The following is a 27,267-nucleotide window of genomic DNA, read 5'->3' as shown; positions in this document are numbered from 1 at the left end:
CTATCAGAGCAACCTGGGCTCTTATAACACCTGAGCAGTGCCACAGACTGATTGACTCCATGCCACGCCACATTGCTGCAGTAACTCAGGCAAAAGGAGCCCCAACTAAGTATTGAGTGCTGTACATGCTCATACTTTTCATGTTCATACTTTTCAGTTGGCCAAGATTTCTAAAAATCCTTTCTTTGTATTGGTCTTAAGTAATATTCTAATTTTCTGAGATACTGAATTTGGGATTTTCCTTAATTGTCAGTTATAATCATCAAAATTAAAAGAAATAAACATTTGAAATATATCAGTCTGTGTGTAATGAATGAATATAATATACAGGTTTCACTTTTTGAATGGAATTAGTGAAATAAATCAACTTTTTGATGATATTCTAATTATATGACCAGCACCTGTGTGTGTGTATATATATATGTGTGTATATATATATATATATATATATATATATATATATATATATATATATATATATATATATATATATAGTGTGTGAGTATTATTTATTTAAAAAATATTAAATAATGGAAAATATGTTTTATATTTGTATATAATAAATGTTCTATCTAATTCTGTGATTGTAATTTATTCGTCTTGTAGGTTAAATAATTGTAACTTAACAGACAAAAGCTGTTCAGCTCTGGCTACAGTTCTGGGATCAGATACTAATCTGAAAGAGCTGAACATGAATAATAATAACCTGCAGGATTCAGGAGTGAAGCAGCTCTGCACTGGACTGACAAATATAAAGTGTGAATTGGAGATATTGAGGTAAGTTGTGTTACAACAGAAGATATTTTTTTTAATTTTTTTTACTTTTAAATATATTTTAATCATGACAACTCTCGAAATAGGTTTTAGCATGTTATTGAATATGGCAATGTGGAATTTGTGTCAATGTCCAGCCTAGGCATGTGACGGTATCAAATTTTCATGTTGCGGTAATGGCTGAAGCTTTTATCATGGTATATGGTATTATCACGATATTGAAATAAGTTGCAAAAAAAGTGTTGTCATAGTATACCAGGTTTAAGAACTCTTTTTACAAAAAGAACTCTTTAAAGAACATTTAAATACAATAACGCAATACACAAAAAAAATATAAAGTAAAATGTTTCAAACAGATTAAAGTGCAAAAGAATTATAAAGAACAACAGGTAACACTTTATAATAAGGTCTCATTATTTAACGTTAGTTAATGCATTAACTAGGATTAAGAATGAGCAATAGCTACATTTGTTACAGAAGTTTTTTTTTTTTTTTTTGTTAATGTTAAAAAAAATACAAGTGGTCATTGTTAGTTTTAGCTCAGGCCCATTAAATAATAGTTACAACTTTTGATTTTAGTAATGATAAGAGATTTCAGTGATTTTAGTTGATTTTTTTCTGGGATAAGTTACATTGGGTTCCTCAGAGTGTATTCTTTTTACCCAAAGAAGGAGGACAAGGATTAAAGGTGCCCTAGAATCAAAAATTGAATTTACCTTGGCATAGTTGAATAACAAGAGTTCAGTACATGGAAAAGACATACACTGAGTTTCAAACTCCATTGCTTCCTCCTTCTTATGTAAATCTCATTTGTAAAAATGAGGGTCTATGCTCTGTTGTTGATGGAAACATTTTTTTTTTCCTCTTCTACTAATGTAGACAGTGTATTTTTTTTTTTTGAAAAGTGCTTAATGAAAATAATAAAGTCTTTTTCAAAATTAAAAAAAAAATCTCTCTCTCTGCTAATGTAGGTTAAGCTCCTGTTATATAACAGATGAAGGTTGTTCTGCTCTGACTTCAGCTCTGAAATCAAACCCGTCACACCTGAGAGAGCTGAAACTGAGCTGGAATGATCTAGGAGACTCTGGAGTGAAAAACCTCAGTGATCTACTGATGAACCCACAATTCAAGCTGGAGAAACTACAGTTAGTATCATTATACTGTACAGCAGTTACAGTGAGATTAAAGTTCACTGTTTAGTTTAAGACAACTGGACTCAAGTCACATCATTTATAGTGCTGCACTTTCTGCTGTTTCTCCCTATTGGTCACACAGTGTTTTGTTTTTACAAGTACATTAATTGTTTCATTTTAAGCATTTGACACAGTTTACTGATTGTGTACATGCAGAAATCTGATTTTACAACAGAATAGAGAAGGGACACATCAAATAGTTAAAAAATTAAAGTGAAGAAACAGTATCTTCCAGCAAACAGAACTAGTAGACTGGGTTTCAGAACAGACTTGGAAACTAAATGCTGCTGAAGCTCTTTTATAAGATGATCATCATAGATCTGAGTCATTTTCTCTTCTCTTTCTGTCTTCAGTCTGAATAGATGCAGTATTACAGAGAAACAGTGTGTCATCCTGACTTCAGCTCTGAAATCAAACCCATCACACCTGAGAGAGCTGAACCTGAGCTGGAATGAACTAGGAGACTCTGGAGTGAAAAACCTCAGTGATCTACTGATGAACCCACAATTCAAGCTGGAGAAACTAGAGTTAGTATCATTATACTGTACAGCAGTTACAGTGAGATTAAAGTTCACTGTTTAGTTTAAGACAACTGGACTCAAGTCACATCATTTATAGCGCTGCACTTTCTGCTGTTTCTCCATCTGAAGAAAGATTCAGAAATACTATTAGTTAACGGCTTGTGTTATGTATCAGTAGAAAGAGCATTAAACTTTGAAGCATTTGAAACTTTGTGGATGTAAAATAGTTTCATGCTGAAATCTGACAAATCTTTGCTTTGAAACAATACAGAAGTGAGAACAGACTAAAAACAGCGTAACAAATGACAGTAGATTATTCTGACAGAGTTACAGTTATACTGGACTAATGCTACTTTTCACTAAATCTTAATTTATTGAGCAAAATGTGTATTTAGAAGTTGTAAACTACACTTTAAATGACTTAAAATAAATTGATTCATGTACAAGATTTTCTTCCATTGAAAATGTGAAATCAGTCCATTTAAATATTATCTTTTCTATTGTTTCTATATTGATCCTATATATTAATCTCCAGTGATAAATTCACTTATTTGTGGAGTGAGGACGGATCCAGACTTGGATTGTAACTAGTGTCCTCAAATGCTCCTGTCTTGGTTTGTTCATATCATGAAGTTTCCATGATTTTGCTGGTGTATTAGTGACTGTATGGCATTTATTAATGATTCATTTAACATGAACTGAACATGGATTTGAGTCATTTTCTCTTTCTGTCTTCAGTCTGAATAGATGCAGAATTACAAAGGAACAGTGTGTCATCCTGACTTCAGCTCTGAAATCAAACCCGTCACACCTGAGAGAGCTGAACCTGAGCTGGAATAATCTAGGAGACTCAGGAGTGAAAAACCTCAGTGATCTACTGATGAACCCACAATTCAAGCTGGAGAAACTAGAGTTAGTATCATTATACTGTACAGCAGTTACAGTGAGATTAAAGTTCACTGTTTAGTTTAAGACAACTGGACTCAAGTCACATCATTTATAGCGCTGCACTTTCTGCTGTTTCTCCATCTGAAGAAAGATTCAGAAATACTATTAGTTAACGGCTTGTTATGTGTATCAGTAGAAAGAGCATTAAACTTTAAAGCATTTGAATCTTTGTGGATATAAAATAGTTTTATACTGAAATCTGACAAATCTTTGCTTTGAAACAATACAGAAGTGAGAACAGACTAAAAACAGCGTAACAAATGACAGTAGATTATTCTGACAGAGTTACAGTTATACTGGACTAATGCTACTTTTCACTAAATCTTCATTTATTGAGCAAAATGTGTATTTAGAGGTTGTAAACTACACTTTAAATGACTTAAAATAAATTGATTCATGGACAAAATTTTCTTCCATTGAAAATGTGAAATCTGTCCATTTAAATATTAACTTTTCTATTGTTTCTATATTGATCCTATATATTAATCTCCAGTGGTAAATTCACTTATTTGTGGAGTGAGGATGGATCCAGACTTGGATTGTAACTAGTGTCCTCAAATGCTCCTGTCTTGGTTTGTTCATATCATGAAGTTTCCATGATTTTACTGGTGTATTAGTGACTGTATGGCATTTATTAATGATTCATTTAACTCACACATGAACTGAACATGGATTTGACTCATTTTCTCTTTCTGTCTTCAGTCTGAATAGATGCAGTATTACAGAGGAACAGTGTGTCATCCTGACTTCAGCTCTGAAATCAAACCCATCACACCTGAGAGAGCTGAACCTGAGCTGGAATAAACTAGGAGACTCAGGAGTGAAGCACTTATGTGACGTACTGAAGGATTCACACTGTAAACTGGAGAGATTGAGGTCAGTAACATTCACATACAAGAATCAAAATGCTGAAAATCACTTCAACAGTTTCAACTAAAACACTTTATTCTCAATATCTCATGAAGAGTCTGAGTTCACATTATATTTGTGTAAAATTCTTCTCCTTAATATTTTGTGATCTGGTGAAATGAAGATGATGATCTCACTTCCTCTGTCTGTTTTATTTACTTATGAAGATGATGTGACTTTACAGAATAAGTTATTCTTCTCTTATTTCCTACTCTCTCTCTCTCTCTCTCTCTCTCTCTCTCTGCTAATGTAGGTTAAGATACTGTGATATGACAGATGAAGGTTGTTCTGCTCTGACTTCAGCTCTGAAATCAAACCCATCACACCTGAGAGAGCTGAACCTGAGCAGGAATGAACTAGGAGACTCTGGAGTGAAAAACCTCAGTGATCTACTGATGAACCCACAATTCAAGCTGGAGAAACTAGAGTTAGTATCATTATACTGTACAGTTTACTGTTTAGTTTAAGTTGCATTGTTTATACCATAGCATTACATCTTCTGGCCTTTTCCATTGGTCACAGGTAAAATTAGGTGTTCAACTAGTTGCATTGCAAGTATTTTAAACAGTGCACTGATTGTGTACATGTTCCACAGAAATATCATGAGATTTGCATCTGCTGCTATAATGAACAAAAGATATTTAGTTTAAAAAATGAAAGAAGAAACAACCGTTTACAACAAACAGAACTAGTGTGACACAATTACAAGCAGAATATGGGAAATGTAGACTAAATGACAGACTATATGCCTGCTGTAGCTCTTCAATAAGATGTTCATCATAGATGTGAGTAATGTTCTCTTCTCTTTCTGTCTTCAGTCTGAATAGATGCAGTATTACAGTGAAACAGTGTCTCATCCTAAATTCAGCTCTGAAATCAAACCCGTCACACCTGAGAGAGCTGAACCTGAGCTGGAATGAACTAGGAGACTCTGGAGTGAAAAACCTCAGTGATCTACTGATGAACCCACAATTCAAGCTGGAGAAACTAGAGTTAGTATCATTATACTGTACAGCGGTTACAGTGAGATTAAAGTTCACTGTTTAGTTTAAGACAACTGGACTCAAGTCACATCATTTATAGCGCTGCACTTTCTGCTGTTTCTCCATCTGAAGAAAGATTCAGAAATACTATTAGTTAATACTATCAGTCTGTCTCAAACTCTTTGTTTAGTTCCTGTTTTGAAGCCCCGCCTTCCAAAATACAACATGTGCTCTGATTGGTTAGCTGGCCCCATGTGTTGTAATTGGTGAACTGCTTAGAGCGTGTTCTGGAAATGTCACACCTCTTACCATGACCGCGAGTTTCATTTGTTCAGGTGTAAATATTAACAATGGCATCAATTTTGCCATATCAGTTCGAGTTTGATTCAGACCCTGAGAATGTTTACAAACAAGAGGATTTAGTAGTCAGAATTCAGATCATTCTGTGAGAGCTGGTAATCCTGCCACAGAAAGGAGGGTGAGATCTGGTAGTTGTCATCACTTATCTTAACATTATATGTGACAGGATTCATGTATTTTAGTGTTTTCGAGGGAGCTACGTATCTGTGATTCTGCTTCCAGCTTTGCAGATGGTCTCGACTAAACACTTCCTGTAGTTGTTTGAGTGTTTTACGTCACTGTGGAGGAATTTTGGCCAGTTTGTCCCACTCCTCCTTGCAAAGCTGCTTCAGTTCAGTGCAATTTGTAGGAGTATCTAGCATGAACTGTACGTTTCAGGTCCTTCCACAGCATTTCAATGGGCCTTAGTTGTGGATTTTATTTTGAGGCCATTCCAAAACTTTTCTTATTTTTAAACAATTTTGATGTTGCTTGTATGTTGTGCATCATTCAGAACAAATACTTTCACACTTGTACAGTTTTTGGTAATTGAATCCTTGAAAGTGACAGTGGCTATGTTTACATGCACCAATTTTCATCAATCCGAATGAATTGAATCCGACTGCAGATCTGTTAACGTGTACTCTAAACATCATAATCAGATTCAAATATCCGTTTATATGTGTTTTACATACATTCAGATTAAAACTTTTGTGCACGCGCTCATATCAATCACACTTGCGGAGACAACCATGGATGTGACACCAACAGAGCTCATCGTTATTTTTGCCCTGTTGGCATACACATTCATAAATCAGCAACGGTTTTACAACTAAAGACGTGAATGTGAACTTGTGCACTGTGTAATGCGTGTCAACATTGCACTGCGCATGTGCCCCAGAGACTCCTGAACACGATTGAGAAAGTAGTCAGATTCAAGTGTTTACATGGTCATTTTTTGCTGTTGGATTGGTTGATAAACCACCCCTTGCAATCTGACTGACATTTCATTCAGATCGAGCTTAATCGGATTGATTAAAGTGTTTACATGAACATTTTTCAATCCGATTGAGCCGTCAATCCGATTACAAATGGATTATTTAGGTGCATGTAAACGTATTCATTGATGTCTAACATATTAAAGTTCTCTGTGCCTTTTTGTTTGCCTCCATATTCAGTTGTCAAAATATAATTCACTTTAAGGATTTATATTATTCTGGTAATGACTGAATATATCAGCCGAACAAATAATCAGAATAACTGATTAATCAGCTGAATGTTACATTTTCCTCTCTGTTCTAGACTCTCTAACTGCAGTGTAACAGAAGAAGGTTATAAAGCTCTGGCTTCAGCTCTGAGATCAAACCCTTCACACCTGATAGAGCTGGATCTCACAGGAAATGATCCTGGACAATCAGGAGTGAAGGAGCTCGATGATTTACTACAGGATCCAAACTGTCAACTGAAGACACTGAGGTGAGACGGGATGAAATAATTAACAAAATAAATTATATGCATTTTATGCAACTGCTGGATGTTTTCATTACAGCAGGTTTAGTTGAGAAATGAATTGAATTCAGATTCATCTTCCCTTCTGCAGGTTTTTGAGTCCTGCTGCAGATGAAGCCTGTCAGTATGCGAACAGAGTTGTGGGTAAAAACCCGTTACTCCTGAGAGAGCTGAATCTGAGTGGACATGAACTAGGAGACTCAGGAGTGAATCAGATCTCTGCTCTACTGCAGGATAAACACTGTCGACTCAACACACTGACGTGAGTATTGTTCATTCATTCATAATCTTACATTACTGTTAATAGTACTGTTACTGTAGCTGATATAATATTTCCTGAGATCAGTCTGAGTTCACTTTATATTTGTGCAACAATTTTTCACCTTAGTATTTTGCAATCTTTTGAAATGAAGATGATCTAAATTTCCTGTGTCTGTTTTGTTTGCTAATGAAGATGATGTGACTTTACAGAATAAAGAGTTTTTTCTTCTGTCTTATTTTCTGCTCTCTCTCTCTCTCTCTCTCTCTCTCTCTCTCTCTCTCTCTCTCTCTCTCTCTCTCTCTCTCTCTCTCTCTCTCTCTCTCTCTCTCTCTGCACATGCATGGGCGTCTGTTGAGTGAGTGTGAGGGGTGCGTGGTGATTGTGAGACGGGTTTTTTTGCCCGCTGTGGCAAGAATATTTGCTTTCTTTTTCTTTTCTTTTTTTTGGGGGGGGTGGGGGGGGTTGATATCTGTGGTAAATCAAGTGGTGAATTAGTTTTCTTTGGGGGGGTTTGGCCGTCGCCAACCAGTGTATCACTGGAAAGCATGGCAGCCCAAAACACAAGCACTAGTTTGGAGTCTCTCACACGGCGCCACGGAGTGAAAGTGGTGTCTGCAGTGAATGTAGAGGAGTGTTGATGCCGTTGGTGATGTTGTTGGCCATGAATGTATTTTAGCGGCATCTAGAATGAATAACGCTATGGTTTTGTTTTTGAATTCAGTCGAGAAAGCAAACAAAGTTGTGGAGAAAGGAGTGGTAATTAGCGGTTTGTTTACCCCAGTACTTCCCCTTTCTACCCCTGCGAAGAAGGTCACGTTGTCTAATGTTCCACCTTTCATTACAGACGAAATGTTAAACAAAGAACTGTCACGTTTTGGAAAGATAGTCAGTCCTATGAAAAGAATCGCTCTCGGAAGTAAGTCAGACTTGATTAAACAGGAGATTCTTTTAGGAGATTTGTTTATATGATACTGAAAGATAATAGAAATGAGCTTAACCTGAATCTGAAATTGAGGGTTGATGACTTTGATTACACTGTCTTTGTAAGTACTGATGTGATGAAGTGCTTTGGCTGTGGTAAAACGGGACATCTTGTGCGTGTTTGTCCAGACAAAAATGGCACAAACACACAAGATGCCTCAAGTGAAAATGGTGTGCAAGTCAGGGAGGAAGGATTAGCAGATAATGTTTCTGATCCAAGCCAAGTTGAGCCCAGGCCATCCACTAGTAACACAACTGATACGGTGCCTCTTTCAAAGACAGAAGAGGTGAATCAGGCCGCAGAAAACAATCATGGAGAGAATGAATTAGTTGTCACTGTTGTTGCCAGAAATGAGTCCAAGGCTGATGAGAACATGGATATTTCACATGTTAGTGTAGGGTTGAACAAAATGTCCCCTTCTGAGAGTGTTAATTTAGTTGATAGTTTAATGATGGATATGGATCAGGCTGTTTTTAAAACGCCTTTAAAGAGAAAAAAGAAAGACAAGGTTTCTGAATCGAAACAAGCTAGAAAAACAGAAAATGAAAAGGAGTCTGATGTGGATGATGTTGGCAGCGAGAGCGATTTCTCCGATTCTGGTGCTTCTAGTTGTTCCCAGAATGAATGGACATGTAAAGATTATGATACTGAGGAAATTAGGAAGTTTTTAAACCTGACAAAAAAAGGGGGGTACAGGTTGCTGACTATTTTCCAGACATTAAACGCTTTGTGGAAAATACTAGGATGTTTATGAGTGAAGGATGTTTCACAAACAAAGAGGTATACAGATTGAAAAAATTTGTGACAAAGCTACAAAACCAGTTAAAAAGTTAATGGCAGTTAGTTAGCTCAAACTTTTGGCCCTTATTGGCTGCTTTTTTCTTTATGGTTTAAGTTTACTTTTTTATTTTCAAATGGGTGACATTCACATTGCGTCTTTAAATGTGAATGGCGCTAGAGATCGTGTAAAACGCTCAGTGATGTATGAGATTATGAGTCAAAAAAAAAAAAAAATTGATGTTTCACTTGTACAAGAAACACATAGTGATGTAACCAATGCTGTTGAATGGGAAAAAGAATTTAAAGGTCTCTCTTTTTTAAGTCATAATCTTCATTTAGTGGAGGGGTTGCTATTTTATTTGCTAATAATTTTACTCCCTGTTCCATTGAGACGGAAGAGGTTGTGAAAGGTAGACTGCTAAAGATTCGAGCTCAGGTTGAGAATCACACTTTTGTTTTTATTTGTGTATATGCCCCAACTTTACCATCAGAAAGAATGGTGTTTTTACATGTTCTTGCTGAAACTTTGGAAAAATGTAATAGTGAAGAGTATTTAATTTTGGGTGGAGATTTTAATTGTGTGGAAAGTAACATAGACAGGAATCATGTAGAACCACATATGCCTTCTCGTAAACGACTTACTCAGATGGTTGAAACAAATGATTTATGTGATGTATGGAGGTGTCTAAATGGGAATTTAAAACAGTATACATGGACACATGCTCGTGATAACAGGTTGTCTTTAGCGAGATTAGACAGATTATATTGTTTTAAACACCATCTTAGCATTTTCAAGAACTGCTTCATAACCCCAGTTGGGTTTTCTGATCATAGTCTAGTTAAAGGTACAGTAACTTTAAACTTTGTCAAGCTGAAAAGTGCTTACTGGCATTTTAATACAAATTTATTAAGTGATGCACATTTTATAGATACGTTTAAATTCTTTTGGGAAAATTTTAGGAATGAAAAAGCAAGTTTTCAGTCTTTGCAAACATGGTGGGGGTTTGGTAAAACTCAAATTAAGCAACTATGTCAACAGTACACTCATAATGTCACAAAAGATATAATTAAATCTATTAGAGTGTTAGAGGATGAATTTCTGAAATTTCAAGAAGCGGCACAGTCAAGTGGAAATCAAACACATATTGAAGGCCTTTTTTTAAAGAAATCGGTGTTGTCTGACATGCAAAGAGTGAAAGCACAGGGAGCGCTAGTTTGATCACGATTTCAAGATATAGACCAGATGGATTTGCCGTCAAAATTCTTCTTTAGTCTAGAAAAAAAGAACGGTCAAAAACGTGTTATACATTCTTTATTTTCTGAGACTGGTTCTCTGATATCAGACCCTATTGAAATTCGTAAAAGAGCAAATGATTTTTATGAAAAACTCTATAGTTGTGAGCACGAGGAGAATCAGTCTGTTGAGCAGTGTTTCTTTGAGGAACTGCCAAAGGTCTCTGAGGACTCTAATGCAGCACTCAAGAGGGCTGTAAGCCTAGGTGAACTGCACGAAGCTCTCCAAAGCATGGAGAATGGTAAGGCTTCTGGGATAGATGGAATCCCAGTTGAGTTCTATAAAGCCTTTTGGTCTGTGATAGGGGAGGATCTGCTGGCAGTTCTCAGTGACAGCCTAGTCGGAGGACTTCTGCCGCTGAGCTGTAGAAGAGCGGTCCTTACCCTTTTGCCGAAAAAAAGTGATGTGAGAGACATAAAAAACTGGCGACCTGTATCCTTGTTGTGCTGTGACTATAAGTTGCTTTCAAAAGTGTTAGCTACTAGACTAGGAAGGGTTTTGGAGGAGGTAATCCACTCTGGTCAGTCCTATTGTATACCTGGACGATCAATTTTTGATAATATCCATTTAATAAGAGATTTATTTGATGTTTTTAAAATTATTGGTATAGATATGGGTTTGATTTCCTTAGATCAAGAGAAAGCGTTTGATCGTGTAGAACATGACTATCTGTGGAAAACTTTACACGCATTTGGTTTTAGTTATGATTTTATTAGATATATAAAAGTTTTATACAATGACATTGAGAGTGTATTGAAAGTTAACGGTGGCTTATGTGCTCCTTTTAAAGTGTGTCGTGGAGTAAGACAGGGATGTTCTCTGTCTGGGATACTTTACACACTAGCAATCGAACCACTTTTAAATAAATTGAGAGTTATAGAAGGGGTATCTATACAAGCCAGTAAAAGCACTTTAGTTTTATCAGCATATGCTGATGATGTTGTCATAATAGTAAATAAGCAAAATGATGTAGACACATTATTAAAAACATTAAGGGATTTAGAAGTCATCTCTTCAGCTAGAATTAACTGGGGTAAAAGTGAAGCAGTGTTAATAGGAAAGTGGGAAAGAGGGGTTCCAACACTCCCAAATGGGTTAACTTGGAAAAAAGATGGTTTAAAATATTTGGGAGTGTTTATAGGAGACGAAATGATTGCTCAAAAAAATTGGGAGGGAATAATTGAAAAACTTAAAGGTTGTTTAATGAAATGGAAATGGATTGTAAAGAGTTTATCATATAGAGGACGTACCCTTATTATTAATAATTTGGTGGCCTCTTCTTTATGGCACCAACTGGCTTGTATAGACCCACCTGCATATTTACATGGGAAAATCCAATCCATATTAATAGACTTTTTTTGGGAAAAAATGCATTGGGTACCCCATAATGTATTGTATTTACCAAAAGAAGAAGGAGGGCAAGGGCTTGTACATTTACAAAGTAGGACTGCAGCTTTTCGCTTACAGTTTATACAGCGATTCCTTACTGGCCCAGAGAACTTAAGCTGGAGGCCAGTGGCCAGTATGATTTTAAAGACTGCTGAAGGACTATGCTTGGATAAGCCTTTGTTCTTGTTGGATCCCAAAAAAGTCAACACATCTAGGATGCCGGAGTTTTACAGGAATCTTTTTAAAGTATGGGATGTTTAATCAAAGTGGCTGGGCCAAGTTTTGGTAAAGCTGAGGATGTAGCTGTTCTTTTAGGAGTGAAATCCATTCGAATTGTTACACAAGTATTACAGAAGTTACAATCTGCTTTTATAATAGAAGAATTAAAGATGCTTCAAGGTTACAGTGAAGGGGAATTTATCCCTAATGAAAAGGACCAGTTTCTAAATCTGCTTCTTTCACAAAATTTAGGTGACTGTACAGGATTTTTTTTGGAATCTGAAAAGGTGACAGATATAGATTTGTATGAAAGTAATGGGAAAAAAAATGTATAAAGCTTGTGTAAAGGTTTTTAACAAAAGGGGATTACATGAAAGAATTGACACACCGTGGCGTACTGTTTTTAAGATGAGTAATAATGTTAGACCAGAGTGGAGAGCACTGTACAAGCCACCGTTAACTAAAAGAGCTGGAGATCTACAATGGCGAATTCTGCATGGCATTATTGCTGTAAATGCTTTTGTTTCCATTTTGAATCCAGATATTAGCAATGAATGTCCTTTTTGTTTTCAGAAAGAGACCGTTTTTCATACTTTTGTGTATTGCTCAAGACTTAAACCTTTATTTGATGGTTTGCAAAATCTTTTTAATTGTTTTAATGAGAAGTTTTCTGTGCAGAGTTTTATTTTGGGTTTTAAATATGTTCAAAAACGAAAGAATGATTTGTCAATTGCTTAATTTTATTTTGGGAAAAGTCAAAATAGCCATTTATATTAGCAGAAGAGAAAAAATTGAGCAAAGAATCAATCATAATGTTGAAAGGGTGTTTGTAGCTATGATCAAATCAAGGCTTTTAATTGATTTCCTCCTTAAATATTTTTGAAAGAATATGGTGTCATAGAGGAGCTTTGTGTTCCGTTATTGAAAATGAACTTCATTTTGCACTCTTTTTATAAAATGTTTTAAATTTTGTGGTATTTTTGATGTTATGTGATTTGATGTGTTTTTTTTTTTTTTAGTTTTGTTAAATAAAGATACTTGAAAAATCAAATCTCTCTCTCTCTCTCTCTCTCTGCTAATGTAGGTTAAAGTCCTGTGATATGACAGATGAAGGTTGTTCTGCTCTGACTTCAGCTCTGAAATCAAACCCATCACACCTGAGAGAGCTGAACCTGAGTGTGAATGAACTAGGAGACTCTGGAGTGAAAAACCTCAGTGATCTACTGATGAACCCACAATTCAAGCTGGAGAAACTAGAGTTAGTATCATTATACTGTACAGCAGTTACAGTGAGATTAAAGTTCACTGTTTAGTTTAAGACAACTGGACTCAAGTCACATCATTTATAGCGCTGCACTTTCTGCTGTTTCTCCATCTGAAGAAAGATTCAGAAATACTATTAGTTAATACTATCAGTCTATCTCAAACTCACTGTTTAGTTCCTGTTTTGAAGCCCCTCCTTCCAAAATACAACATGTGCTCTGATTGGTTAGCTGGCCCCATGTGTTGTGATTGGTGAACTGCTTAGAGCGTGTTCTGGAAATGTCACACCTCTTACCATAACCGTGAGTTTCATCTGCTCAGGTGTAAATATTAACAATGGCATCAATTTTGCCATATAAGAGCTTGATTCAGACCCTGAGAATGTTTACAAATAAGAGGATCGTGAAGAACCTTTGCAAGCGTGGATTTTACTGGACGTTTCAGAGTGGCAAGTTCCTAAGGATCGGTGAACAGTCTTACAAAGAGATCCCTGTAGCTAAACACTTCCTCAACACTGTAATGTTAGCTAGCGGAGCAAAACAGCTTCACCCTTTGTTTACATCATAGCAACAACATAAAACTTATACTCAGAACTGATAATTGAAAACACAACAACAAATAGTGAAACATATTTACAGGTTGTGATCCATAAACAACTGATTGTCCTGACAAAGTGGGAACTGCTCCATCTTTCAGGAGAAGCTTTTGTGTGTAGCCGTCATTATTCTCTTCGGTTCTGGAAGCTGTCCTCCATAAAATGTGCAGCACACAGATAAATGTTGGGGTTATAAGGTTCAGGAACACTGTTAAAAATGAATGTTATTTATTCTTCGTCTTCTCTAGTGCAGCTCAACCAGGCCTCGCCCCATCTTTTGGTGTATTCCGTCAGTGGGGATTATTTAAATGAGTGACATTGTGACTTCACAAGATCCAGAAGAAACACGGTGTAGTCCAAACGAGCCGTTCGTTGTAGTTCTTGAAAAGTGTTTAACGTTAGAGAGAATATCCTCCTTTGGAGTGGACTATGAGCTTTGTAACCCTGCAGATCTTTTTATGCTCAAACAGCAACAATGCACACTAACTAAAGCTGAAAAAGTGAAAACGCATAATAGGACCCCTTTAAACAATGTGTATTCAGAGGTTGTAAACTACACTTTAAAATTACTTAAAATAAATTGATTCATGTACAAGATTGTCTTACGTTAAAAATGTGAAATCAGTCCATTTAAATGTTATGGAAAGGCAGGGATTTGTATAATTCTCCAGAATAAAGCTTGTACAATGGTCCGTCCTGACAACAATCGAGCCTCTTTTACACGTCACAGTCACAGACATCACTGAAAGAGCGCAAACTTGTGTATGTGCATTAAATTAATGGAGCTCAATAGAAGAGGAGCACAAAAATTCTAACTAAAATATTTTGCTAAAGTATTTTTTGTCTTCAAATCTATAAATTGTACATGTAACATGAATTGTAATCATTATGAGGGCAGTAATTGCAAAGGATTATAATAGTAATTGGATATAGAATTTTCTATATATGTAGATATTCTAGATCTTATGATTTAACACTTGGTGCTGTTTTTCTTTATTGCAGTTCATCATTTAGTGATTTAATCATTAGTTGCAGCACCAGTTTTGAGTCAGAATTCAGATCATTCTGTTAGAGCTGGTAATCCTGCCACAGAAAGGAGGGTGAGATCTGGTAGTTGTCATCACTTATCTTAACATTATATGTGACAGGATTCATGTATTTTAGTGTTTTTGATGGAGCTACGTATCTGTGATTCTGCTTCCAGCTTTGCAGATGGTCTCGACTAAACACTTCCTGTAGTTGTTTGAGTGTTTTACATCACTGTGGAGGAATTTTGGCCAGTTTGTCCCACTCCTCCTTGCAAAGCTGCTTCAGTTCAGTGCAATTTGTAGGCGTATCTAGCATGAACTGTACGTTTCAGGTCCTTCCACAGCATTTCAATGGGCCTTAGTTGTGGATTTTATTTTGAGGCCATTCCAAAACTTTTCTTATTTTTAAACAATTTTGATGTTGCTTGTATGTTGTGCATCATTCAGAACAAATACTTTCACACTTGTACAGTTTTTGGTAATTGAATCCTTGAAAGTGACAGTGGCTATGTTTACATGCACCAATTTTCATCAATCCGAATGAATTGAATCCGGCTGCAGATCTGTTAACGTGTACTCTAAACATCATAATCAGATTCAAATATCCGTTTATATGTGTTTTACATACATTCAGATTAAAACTTTTGTGCACGCGCTCATATCAATCACACTTGCGGAGACAACCATGGATGTGACACCAACAGAGCTCATCGTTATTTTTGCCCTGTTGGCATACACATTCATAAATCAGCAACGGTTTTACAACTAAAGACGTGAATGTGAACTTGTGCACTGTGTAATGCGTGTCAACATTGCAGTGCGCATGTGCCCCAGAGACTCCTGAACACGATTGAGGAAGTAGTCGGATTCAAGCGTTTACATGGTCATTTTTTGCTGTTGGATCAGATTAGAAAAGGAATAAACCACCCCTTCCAATCTGATTGAAATTTCATTCGGATCGAGCTCAATCGGATCGATTAAAGTGTTTACATGAATATTTTTCAATCCAATTGAACCGTCAATCCGATTACAAATGTATTATTTAGGTGCATGTAAACGTATTCATTGATGTCTAACATATTAAAGTTCTCTGTGTCTTTTTGCCTCCATATTCAGTTGTCAAAATATAATTCACTTTAAGGATTTATATTATTCTGGTAATGACTGAATATATCAGCTGAATGAATAATCAGAATAACTGATTAATCAGCTGAATGTTACATTTTCCTCTCTGTTCTAGACTCTCTAACTGCAGTGTAACAGAAGAAGGTTATAAAGCTCTGGCTTCAGCTCTGAGATCAAACCCTTCACACCTGATAGAGCTGGATCTCACAGGAAATGATCCTGGACAATCAGGAGTGAAGGAGCTCGATGATTTACTACAGGATCCAAACTGTCAACTGAAGACACTGAGGTGAGACGGGATGAAATAATTAACAAAATAAATTATATGCATTATATGCAACTGCTGGATGTTTTCATTACAGCAGGTTTAGTTGAGAACTGAATTGAATTCAGATTCATCTTCCCTTCTGCAGGTTTTTGAGTCCTGCTGCAGATGAAGCCTGTCAGTATGCGAACAGAGTTGTGGGTAAAAACCCGTTACTCCTGAGAGAGCTGAATCTGAGTGAACATAAACTAGGAGACACACGAGTGAATCAGATCTCTGCTCTACTGCAGGATAAACACTGTCGACTCAACACACTGACGTGAGTATTGTTCATTCATTCATAATCTTCATTACTGTTAATAGTACTGTTACTGTAGCTGATATAATATTTCCTGAGATCAGTCTGAGTTCACTTTATATTTTCACCTTAGTATTTTGCAATCTGTTGAAATGAAGATGATCTAGGTTCCTGTGAGATCCAGCTCTGTGTCTGTTTTATTTGCTAATGAAGATGATGTGACTTTACAGAATAAAGAGTTTTTTCTTCTGTCTTATTTTCTGTGCTCTCTCTCTCTCTCTCTCTCTCTCTCTCTCTCTCTCTCTCTCTCTCTGCGCATACGTGGGCGTCTGTCGAGTGAGTGTGAGCGGTCTTTTTGCCCGCTGTGGCAAGAATATTTGCTTTTTTGGGGGGGGGGATGTAGGGGAATGTAGAGGAGTGCCTTCTGGCCGTTGGTGATGTCGTTGGCCATGAATGTATTTTAGCGGCATCTAGAATGAATAACGCTACGGTTTTGTTTTTGAATTCAGTCAAGAAAGCAAACGAAGTTGTGGAGAAAGGAGTGGTAATTAGCGGTTTGTTTACCCCAGTGCTTCCCCTTTCTACCCCTGCGAAGAAGGTCACGTTGTCTAATGTTCCACCTTTCATTACAGACGAAATGTTAAACAAAAACGTTTTTGAAAGATAGTCAGTCCTATGAAAAGAATCGCTATCGGAAGTAAGTCAGACTTGATTAAACATGTAGTATCTTTTAGGAGATTTGTTTATATGATCCTGAAAGATAATAGAAATGAGCTTAACCTGAATCTGAAATTGAGGGTTGATGACTTTGATTACACTGTCTTTGTAAGTACTGATGTGATGAAGTGCTTTGGCTGTGGTAAAACGGGACAACTTGTGCGTGTTTGTCCAGATAAAAATGGCACAAACGCGCAAGATGCCTCAAGTGAAAATGGTGTGCAAGTCAGGGAGGAAGGATTAGCAGATAATGTTTCTGATCCAAGCCAAGTTGAGCCCAGGCCATCCACTAGTAACACAACTGATACGGTGCCTCTTTCAAAGACAGAAGAGGTGAATCAGGCCGCAGAAAACAATCATGGAGAGAATGAATTAGTTGTCACTGTTGTTGCCAGAAATGAGTCCAAGGCTGATGAGAACATGGATATTTCACATGTTAGTGTAGGGTTGAACAAAATGTCCCCTTCTGAGAGTGTTAATTTAGTTGATAGTTTAATGATGGATATGGATCAGGCTGTTTTTAAAACGCCTTTAAAGAGAAAAAAGAAAGACAAGGTTTCTGAATCGAAACAAGCTAGAAAAACAGAAAATGAAAAGGAGTCTGATGTGGATGATGTTGGCAGCGAGAGCGATTTCTCCGATTCTGGTGCTTCTAGTTGTTCCCAGAATGAATGGACATGTAAAGATTATGATACTGAGGAAATTAGGAAGTTTTTAAACCTGACAAAAAATCTGAGGGGGGTACAGGTTGCTGACTATTTTCCAGACATTAAACGCTTTGTGGAAAATACTAGGATGTTTATGAGTGAAGGATGTTTCACAAACAAAGAGGTATACAGATTGAAAAAATTTGTGACAAAGCTACAAAACCAGTTAAAAAGTTAATGGCAGTTAGTTGGCTCAAACTTTTGGCCCTTATTGGCTGCTTTTTTCTTTATGGTTTAAGTTTACTTTTTTATTTTCAAATGGGTGACATTCGCATTGCGTCTTTAAATGTGAATGGCGCTAGAGATCGTGTAAAACGCTCGATGATGTATGAGATTGAGTCAAAAAAAAAAATTGATGTTTCACTTGTACAAGAAACACATAGTGATGTAACCAATGCTGTTGAATGGGAAAAAGAATTTAAAGGTCTCTCTTTTTTAAGTCATAAATCTTCATTTAGTGGAGGGGTTGCTATTTTATTTGCTAATAATTTTACTCCCTGTTCCATTGAGACGGAAGAGGTTGTGAAAGGTAGACTGCTAAAGATTCGAGCTCAGGTTGAGAATCACACTTTTGTTTTTATTTGTGTATATGCCCCAACTTTACCATCAGAAAGAATGGTGTTTTTACATGTTCTTGCTGAAACTTTGGAAAAATGTAATAGTGAAGAGTATTTAATTTTGGGTGGAGATTTTAATTGTGTGGAAAGTAACATAGACAGGAATCATGTAGAACCACATATGCCTTCTCGTAAACGACTTACTCAGATGGTTGAAACAAATGATTTATGTGATGTATGGAGGTGTCTAAATGGGAATTTAAAACAGTATACATGGACACATGCTCGTGATAACAGGTTGTCTTTAGCGAGATTAGACAGATTATATTGTTTTAAACACCATCTTAGCATTTTCAAGAACTGCTTCATAACCCCAGTTGGGTTTTCTGATCATAGTCTAGTTAAAGGTACAGTAACTTTAAACTTTGTCAAGCTGAAAAGTGCTTACTGGCATTTTAATACAAATTTATTAAGTGATGCACATTTTATAGATACGTTTAAATTCTTTTGGGAAAATTTTAGGAATGAAAAAGCAAGTTTTCAGTCTTTGCAAACATGGTGGGGGTTTGGTAAAACTCAAATTAAGCAACTATGTCAACAGTACACTCATAATGTCACAAAAGATATAATTAAATCTATTAGAGTGTTAGAGGATGAATTTCTGAAATTTCAAGAAGCGGCACAGTCAAGTGGAAATCAAACACATATTGAAGGCCTTTTTTTAAAGAAATCGGTGTTGTCTGACATGCAAAGAGTGAAAGCACAGGGAGCGCTAGTTTGATCACGATTTCAAGATATAGACCAGATGGATTTGCCGTCAAAATTCTTCTTTAGTCTAGAAAAAAAGAACGGTCAAAAACGTGTTATACATTCTTTATTTTCTGAGACTGGTTCTCTGATATCAGACCCTATTGAAATTCGTAAAAGAGCAAATGATTTTTATGAAAAACTCTATAGTTGTGAGCACGAGGAGAATCAGTCTGTTGAGCAGTGTTTCTTTGAGGAACTGCCAAAGGTCTCTGAGGACTCTAATGCAGCACTCAAGAGGGCTGTAAGCCTAGGTGAACTGCACGAAGCTCTCCAAAGCATGGAGAATGGTAAGGCTTCTGGGATAGATGGAATCCCAGTTGAGTTCTATAAAGCCTTTTGGTCTGTGATAGGGGAGGATCTGCTGGCAGTTCTCAGTGACAGCCTAGTCGGAGGACTTCTGCCGCTGAGCTGTAGAAGAGCGGTCCTTACCCTTTTGCCGAAAAAAAGTGATGTGAGAGACATAAAAAACTGGCGACCTGTATCCTTGTTGTGCTGTGACTATAAGTTGCTTTCAAAAGTGTTAGCTACTAGACTAGGAAGGGTTTTGGAGGAGGTAATCCACTCTGGTCAGTCCTATTGTATACCTGGACGATCAATTTTTGATAATATCCATTTAATAAGAGATTTATTTGATGTTTTTAAAATTATTGGTATAGATATGGGTTTGATTTCCTTAGATCAAGAGAAAGCGTTTGATCGTGTAGAACATGACTATCTGTGGAAAACTTTACACGCATTTGGTTTTAGTTATGATTTTATTAGATATATAAAAGTTTTATACAATGACATTGAGAGTGTATTGAAAGTTAACGGTGGCTTATGTGCTCCTTTTAAAGTGTGTCGTGGAGTAAGACAGGGATGTTCTCTGTCTGGGATACTTTACACACTAGCAATCGAACCACTTTTAAATAAATTGAGAGTTATAGAAGGGGTATCTATACAAGCCAGTAAAAGCACTTTAGTTTTATCAGCATATGCTGATGATGTTGTCATAATAGTAAATAAGCAAAATGATGTAGACACATTATTAAAAACATTAAGGGATTTAGAAGTCATCTCTTCAGCTAGAATTAACTGGGGTAAAAGTGAAGCAGTGTTAATAGGAAAGTGGGAAAGAGGGGTTCCAACACTCCCAAATGGGTTAACTTGGAAAAAAGATGGTTTAAAATATTTGGGAGTGTTTATAGGAGACGAAATGATTGCTCAAAAAAATTGGGAGGGAATAATTGAAAAACTTAAAGGTTGTTTAATGAAATGGAAATGGATTGTAAAGAGTTTATCATATAGAGGACGTACCCTTATTATTAATAATTTGGTGGCCTCTTCTTTATGGCACCAACTGGCTTGTATAGACCCACCTGCATATTTACATGGGAAAATCCAATCCATATTAATAGACTTTTTTTGGGAAAAAATGCATTGGGTACCCCATAATGTATTGTATTTACCAAAAGAAGAAGGAGGGCAAGGGCTTGTACATTTACAAAGTAGGACTGCAGCTTTTCGCTTACAGTTTATACAGCGATTCCTTACTGGCCCAGAGAACTTAAGCTGGAGGCCAGTGGCCAGTATGATTTTAAAGACTGCTGAAGGACTATGCTTGGATAAGCCTTTGTTCTTGTTGGATCCCAAAAAAGTCAACACATCTAGGATGCCGGAGTTTTACAGGAATCTTTTTAAAGTATGGGATGTTTAATCAAAGTGGCTGGGCCAAGTTTTGGTAAAGCTGAGGATGTAGCTGTTCTTTTAGGAGTGAAATCCATTCGAATTGTTACACAAGTATTACAGAAGTTACAATCTGCTTTTATAATAGAAGAATTAAAGATGCTTCAAGGTTACAGTGAAGGGGAATTTATCCCTAATGAAAAGGACCAGTTTCTAAATCTGCTTCTTTCACAAAATTTAGGTGACTGTACAGGATTTTTTTTGGAATCTGAAAAGGTGACAGATATAGATTTGTATGAAAGTAATGGGAAAAAAAATGTATAAAGCTTGTGTAAAGGTTTTTAACAAAAGGGGATTACATGAAAGAATTGACACACCGTGGCGTACTGTTTTTAAGATGAGTAATAATGTTAGACCAGAGTGGAGAGCACTGTACAAGCCACCGTTAACTAAAAGAGCTGGAGATCTACAATGGCGAATTCTGCATGGCATTATTGCTGTAAATGCTTTTGTTTCCATTTTGAATCCAGATATTAGCAATGAATGTCCTTTTTGTTTTCAGAAAGAGACCGTTTTTCATACTTTTGTGTATTGCTCAAGACTTAAACCTTTATTTGATGGTTTGCAAAATCTTTTTAATTGTTTTAATGAGAAGTTTTCTGTGCAGAGTTTTATTTTGGGTTTTAAATATGTTCAAAAACGAAAGAATGATTTGTCAATTGCTTAATTTTATTTTGGGAAAAGTCAAAATAGCCATTTATATTAGCAGAAGAGAAAAAATTGAGCAAAGAATCAATCATAATGTTGAAAGGGTGTTTGTAGCTATGATCAAATCAAGGCTTTTAATTGATTTCCTCCTTAAATATTTTTGAAAGAATATGGTGTCATAGAGGAGCTTTGTGTTCCGTTATTGAAAATGAACTTCATTTTGCACTCTTTTTATAAAATGTTTTAAATTTTGTGGTATTTTTGATGTTATGTGATTTGATGTGTTTTTTTTTTTTTTAGTTTTGTTAAATAAAGATACTTGAAAAATCAAATCTCTCTCTCTCTCTCTCTCTCTGCTAATGTAGGTTAAAGTCCTGTGATATGACAGATGAAGGTTGTTCTGCTCTGACTTCAGCTCTGAAATCAAACCCATCACACCTGAGAGAGCTGAACCTGAGTGTGAATGAACTAGGAGACTCTGGAGTGAAAAACCTCAGTGATCTACTGATGAACCCACAATTCAAGCTGGAGAAACTAGAGTTAGTATCATTATACTGTACAGCAGTTACAGTGAGATTAAAGTTCACTGTTTAGTTTAAGACAACTGGACTCAAGTCACATCATTTATAGCGCTGCACTTTCTGCTGTTTCTCCATCTGAAGAAAGATTCAGAAATACTATTAGTTAATACTATCAGTCTATCTCAAACTCACTGTTTAGTTCCTGTTTTGAAGCCCCTCCTTCCAAAATACAACATGTGCTCTGATTGGTTAGCTGGCCCCATGTGTTGTGATTGGTGAACTGCTTAGAGCGTGTTCTGGAAATGTCACACCTCTTACCATAACCGTGAGTTTCATCTGCTCAGGTGTAAATATTAACAATGGCATCAATTTTGCCATATAAGAGCTTGATTCAGACCCTGAGAATGTTTACAAATAAGAGGATCGTGAAGAACCTTTGCAAGCGTGGATTTTACTGGACGTTTCAGAGTGGCAAGTTCCTAAGGATCGGTGAACAGTCTTACAAAGAGATCCCTGTAGCTAAACACTTCCTCAACACTGTAATGTTAGCTAGCGGAGCAAAACAGCTTCACCCTTTGTTTACATCATAGCAACAACATAAAACTTATACTCAGAACTGATAATTGAAAACACAACAACAAATAGTGAAACATATTTACAGGTTGTGATCCATAAACAACTGATTGTCCTGACAAAGTGGGAACTGCTCCATCTTTCAGGAGAAGCTTTTGTGTGTAGCCGTCATTATTCTCTTCGGTTCTGGAAGCTGTCCTCCATAAAATGTGCAGCACACAGATAAATGTTGGGGTTATAAGGTTCAGGAACACTGTTAAAAATGAATGTTATTTATTCTTCGTCTTCTCTAGTGCAGCTCAACCAGGCCTCGCCCCATCTTTTGGTGTATTCCGTCAGTGGGGATTATTTAAATGAGTGACATTGTGACTTCACAAGATCCAGAAGAAACACGGTGTAGTCCAAACGAGCCGTTCGTTGTAGTTCTTGAAAAGTGTTTAACGTTAGAGAGAATATCCTCCTTTGGAGTGGACTATGAGCTTTGTAACCCTGCAGATCTTTTTATGCTCAAACAGCAACAATGCACACTAACTAAAGCTGAAAAAGTGAAAACGCATAATAGGACCCCTTTAAACAATGTGTATTCAGAGGTTGTAAACTACACTTTAAAATTACTTAAAATAAATTGATTCATGTACAAGATTGTCTTACGTTAAAAATGTGAAATCAGTCCATTTAAATGTTATGGAAAGGCAGGGATTTGTATAATTCTCCAGAATAAAGCTTGTACAATGGTCCGTCCTGACAACAATCGAGCCTCTTTTACACGTCACAGTCACAGACATCACTGAAAGAGCGCAAACTTGTGTATGTGCATTAAATTAATGGAGCTCAATAGAAGAGGAGCACAAAAATTCTAACTAAAATATTTTGCTAAAGTATTTTTTGTCTTCAAATCTATAAATTGTACATGTAACATGAATTGTAATCATTATGAGGGCAGTAATTGCAAAGGATTATAATAGTAATTGGATATAGAATTTTCTATATATGTAGATATTCTAGATCTTATGATTTAACACTTGGTGCTGTTTTTCTTTATTGCAGTTCATCATTTAGTGATTTAATCATTAGTTGCAGCACCAGTTTTGAGTCAGAATTCAGATCATTCTGTTAGAGCTGGTAATCCTGCCACAGAAAGGAGGGTGAGATCTGGTAGTTGTCATCACTTATCTTAACATTATATGTGACAGGATTCATGTATTTTAGTGTTTTTGATGGAGCTACGTATCTGTGATTCTGCTTCCAGCTTTGCAGATGGTCTCGACTAAACACTTCCTGTAGTTGTTTGAGTGTTTTACATCACTGTGGAGGAATTTTGGCCAGTTTGTCCCACTCCTCCTTGCAAAGCTGCTTCAGTTCAGTGCAATTTGTAGGCGTATCTAGCATGAACTGTACGTTTCAGGTCCTTCCACAGCATTTCAATGGGCCTTAGTTGTGGATTTTATTTTGAGGCCATTCCAAAACTTTTCTTATTTTTAAACAATTTTGATGTTGCTTGTATGTTGTGCATCATTCAGAACAAATACTTTCACACTTGTACAGTTTTTGGTAATTGAATCCTTGAAAGTGACAGTGGCTATGTTTACATGCACCAATTTTCATCAATCCGAATGAATTGAATCCGGCTGCAGATCTGTTAACGTGTACTCTAAACATCATAATCAGATTCAAATATCCGTTTATATGTGTTTTACATACATTCAGATTAAAACTTTTGTGCACGCGCTCATATCAATCACACTTGCGGAGACAACCATGGATGTGACACCAACAGAGCTCATCGTTATTTTTGCCCTGTTGGCATACACATTCATAAATCAGCAACGGTTTTACAACTAAAGACGTGAATGTGAACTTGTGCACTGTGTAATGCGTGTCAACATTGCAGTGCGCATGTGCCCCAGAGACTCCTGAACACGATTGAGGAAGTAGTCGGATTCAAGCGTTTACATGGTCATTTTTTGCTGTTGGATCAGATTAGAAAAGGAATAAACCACCCCTTCCAATCTGATTGAAATTTCATTCGGATCGAGCTCAATCGGATCGATTAAAGTGTTTACATGAATATTTTTCAATCCAATTGAACCGTCAATCCGATTACAAATGTATTATTTAGGTGCATGTAAACGTATTCATTGATGTCTAACATATTAAAGTTCTCTGTGTCTTTTTGCCTCCATATTCAGTTGTCAAAATATAATTCACTTTAAGGATTTATATTATTCTGGTAATGACTGAATATATCAGCTGAATGAATAATCAGAATAACTGATTAATCAGCTGAATGTTACATTTTCCTCTCTGTTCTAGACTCTCTAACTGCAGTGTAACAGAAGAAGGTTATAAAGCTCTGGCTTCAGCTCTGAGATCAAACCCTTCACACCTGATAGAGCTGGATCTCACAGGAAATGATCCTGGACAATCAGGAGTGAAGGAGCTCGATGATTTACTACAGGATCCAAACTGTCAACTGAAGACACTGAGGTGAGACGGGATGAAATAATTAACAAAATAAATTATATGCATTATATGCAACTGCTGGATGTTTTCATTACAGCAGGTTTAGTTGAGAACTGAATTGAATTCAGATTCATCTTCCCTTCTGCAGGTTTTTGAGTCCTGCTGCAGATGAAGCCTGTCAGTATGCGAACAGAGTTGTGGGTAAAAACCCGTTACTCCTGAGAGAGCTGAATCTGAGTGAACATAAACTAGGAGACACACGAGTGAATCAGATCTCTGCTCTACTGCAGGATAAACACTGTCGACTCAACACACTGACGTGAGTATTGTTCATTCATTCATAATCTTCATTACTGTTAATAGTACTGTTACTGTAGCTGATATAATATTTCCTGAGATCAGTCTGAGTTCACTTTATATTTTCACCTTAGTATTTTGCAATCTGTTGAAATGAAGATGATCTAGGTTCCTGTGAGATCCAGCTCTGTGTCTGTTTTATTTGCTAATGAAGATGATGTGACTTTACAGAATAAAGAGTTTTTTCTTCTGTCTTATTTTCTGTGCTCTCTCTCTCTCTCTCTCTCTCTCTCTCTCTCTCTCTCTCTCTCTCTCTGCGCATACGTGGGCGTCTGTCGAGTGAGTGTGAGCGGTCTTTTTGCCCGCTGTGGCAAGAATATTTGCTTTTTTGGGGGGGGGGATGTAGGGGAATGTAGAGGAGTGCCTTCTGGCCGTTGGTGATGTTGTTGGCCATGAATGTATTTTAGCGGCATCTAGAATGAATAACGCTACGGTTTTGTTTTTGAATTCAGTCAAGAAAGCAAACGAAGTTGTGGAGAAAGGAGTGGTAATTAGCGGTTTGTTTACCCCAGTGCTTCCCCTTTCTACCCCTGCGAAGAAGGTCACGTTGTCTAATGTTCCACCTTTCATTACAGACGAAATGTTAAACAAAAACGTTTTTGAAAGATAGTCAGTCCTATGAAAAGAATCGCTATCGGAAGTAAGTCAGACTTGATTAAACATGTAGTATCTTTTAGGAGATTTGTTTATATGATCCTGAAAGATAATAGAAATGAGCTTAACCTGAATCTGAAATTGAGGGTTGATGACTTTGATTACACTGTCTTTGTAAGTACTGATGTGATGAAGTGCTTTGGCTGTGGTAAAACGGGACAACTTGTGCGTGTTTGTCCAGATAAAAATGGCACAAACGCGCAAGATGCCTCAAGTGAAAATGGTGTGCAAGTCAGGGAGGAAGGATTAGCAGATAATGTTTCTGATCCAAGCCAAGTTGAGCCCAGGCCATCCACTAGTAACACAACTGATACGGTGCCTCTTTCAAAGACAGAAGAGGTGAATCAGGCCGCAGAAAACAATCATGGAGAGAATGAATTAGTTGTCACTGTTGTTGCCAGAAATGAGTCCAAGGCTGATGAGAACATGGATATTTCACATGTTAGTGTAGGGTTGAACAAAATGTCCCCTTCTGAGAGTGTTAATTTAGTTGATAGTTTAATGATGGATATGGATCAGGCTGTTTTTAAAACGCCTTTAAAGAGAAAAAAGAAAGACAAGGTTTCTGAATCGAAACAAGCTAGAAAAACAGAAAATGAAAAGGAGTCTGATGTGGATGATGTTGGCAGCGAGAGCGATTTCTCCGATTCTGGTGCTTCTAGTTGTTCCCAGAATGAATGGACATGTAAAGATTATGATACTGAGGAAATTAGGAAGTTTTTAAACCTGACAAAAAATCTGAGGGGGGTACAGGTTGCTGACTATTTTCCAGACATTAAACGCTTTGTGGAAAATACTAGGATGTTTATGAGTGAAGGATGTTTCACAAACAAAGAGGTATACAGATTGAAAAAATTTG

General features: G+C 36.7%; 2 protein-coding genes across 2 annotated transcripts in view; one reads left to right on the top strand and one right to left on the bottom strand.

Annotated features, from left to right (window-relative positions):
• Positions 1–27,267, bottom strand: part of LOC127494021 (transmembrane O-methyltransferase homolog) — a 124,262-nt gene that overhangs the window by 82,588 nt on the left and 14,407 nt on the right. The gene's annotated exons all lie outside the window — the stretch shown is intronic.
• Positions 1–27,267, top strand: part of LOC127525781 (uncharacterized) — a 231,807-nt gene that overhangs the window by 194,834 nt on the left and 9,706 nt on the right. Inside the window, exons 44-57 of the mRNA XM_051918719.1 lie at positions 1,746–1,919; positions 2,321–2,494; positions 3,227–3,400; positions 4,139–4,312; positions 4,599–4,772; positions 5,164–5,337; positions 6,970–7,143; positions 7,268–7,438; positions 13,187–13,360; positions 16,229–16,402; positions 16,527–16,697; positions 22,206–22,379; positions 25,248–25,421; positions 25,546–25,716. Coding sequence (XP_051774679.1) covers positions 1,746–1,919; positions 2,321–2,494; positions 3,227–3,400; positions 4,139–4,312; positions 4,599–4,772; positions 5,164–5,337; positions 6,970–7,143; positions 7,268–7,438; positions 13,187–13,360; positions 16,229–16,402; positions 16,527–16,697; positions 22,206–22,379; positions 25,248–25,421; positions 25,546–25,716 — 2,427 coding nt within the window. The remainder of the gene's footprint in view (positions 1–1,745; positions 1,920–2,320; positions 2,495–3,226; positions 3,401–4,138; positions 4,313–4,598; positions 4,773–5,163; positions 5,338–6,969; positions 7,144–7,267; positions 7,439–13,186; positions 13,361–16,228; positions 16,403–16,526; positions 16,698–22,205; positions 22,380–25,247; positions 25,422–25,545; positions 25,717–27,267) is intronic.

The sequence above is a fragment of the Ctenopharyngodon idella genome, chromosome 14 (assembly GCF_019924925.1).
Source record: "Ctenopharyngodon idella isolate HZGC_01 chromosome 14, HZGC01, whole genome shotgun sequence".
In the NCBI taxonomy this organism is placed as follows: Eukaryota; Metazoa; Chordata; class Actinopteri; order Cypriniformes; family Xenocyprididae; genus Ctenopharyngodon; species Ctenopharyngodon idella.
Note: the sequence above shows the minus strand (reverse complement) of the source record. Positions and strands in the feature narration are given on the sequence as shown.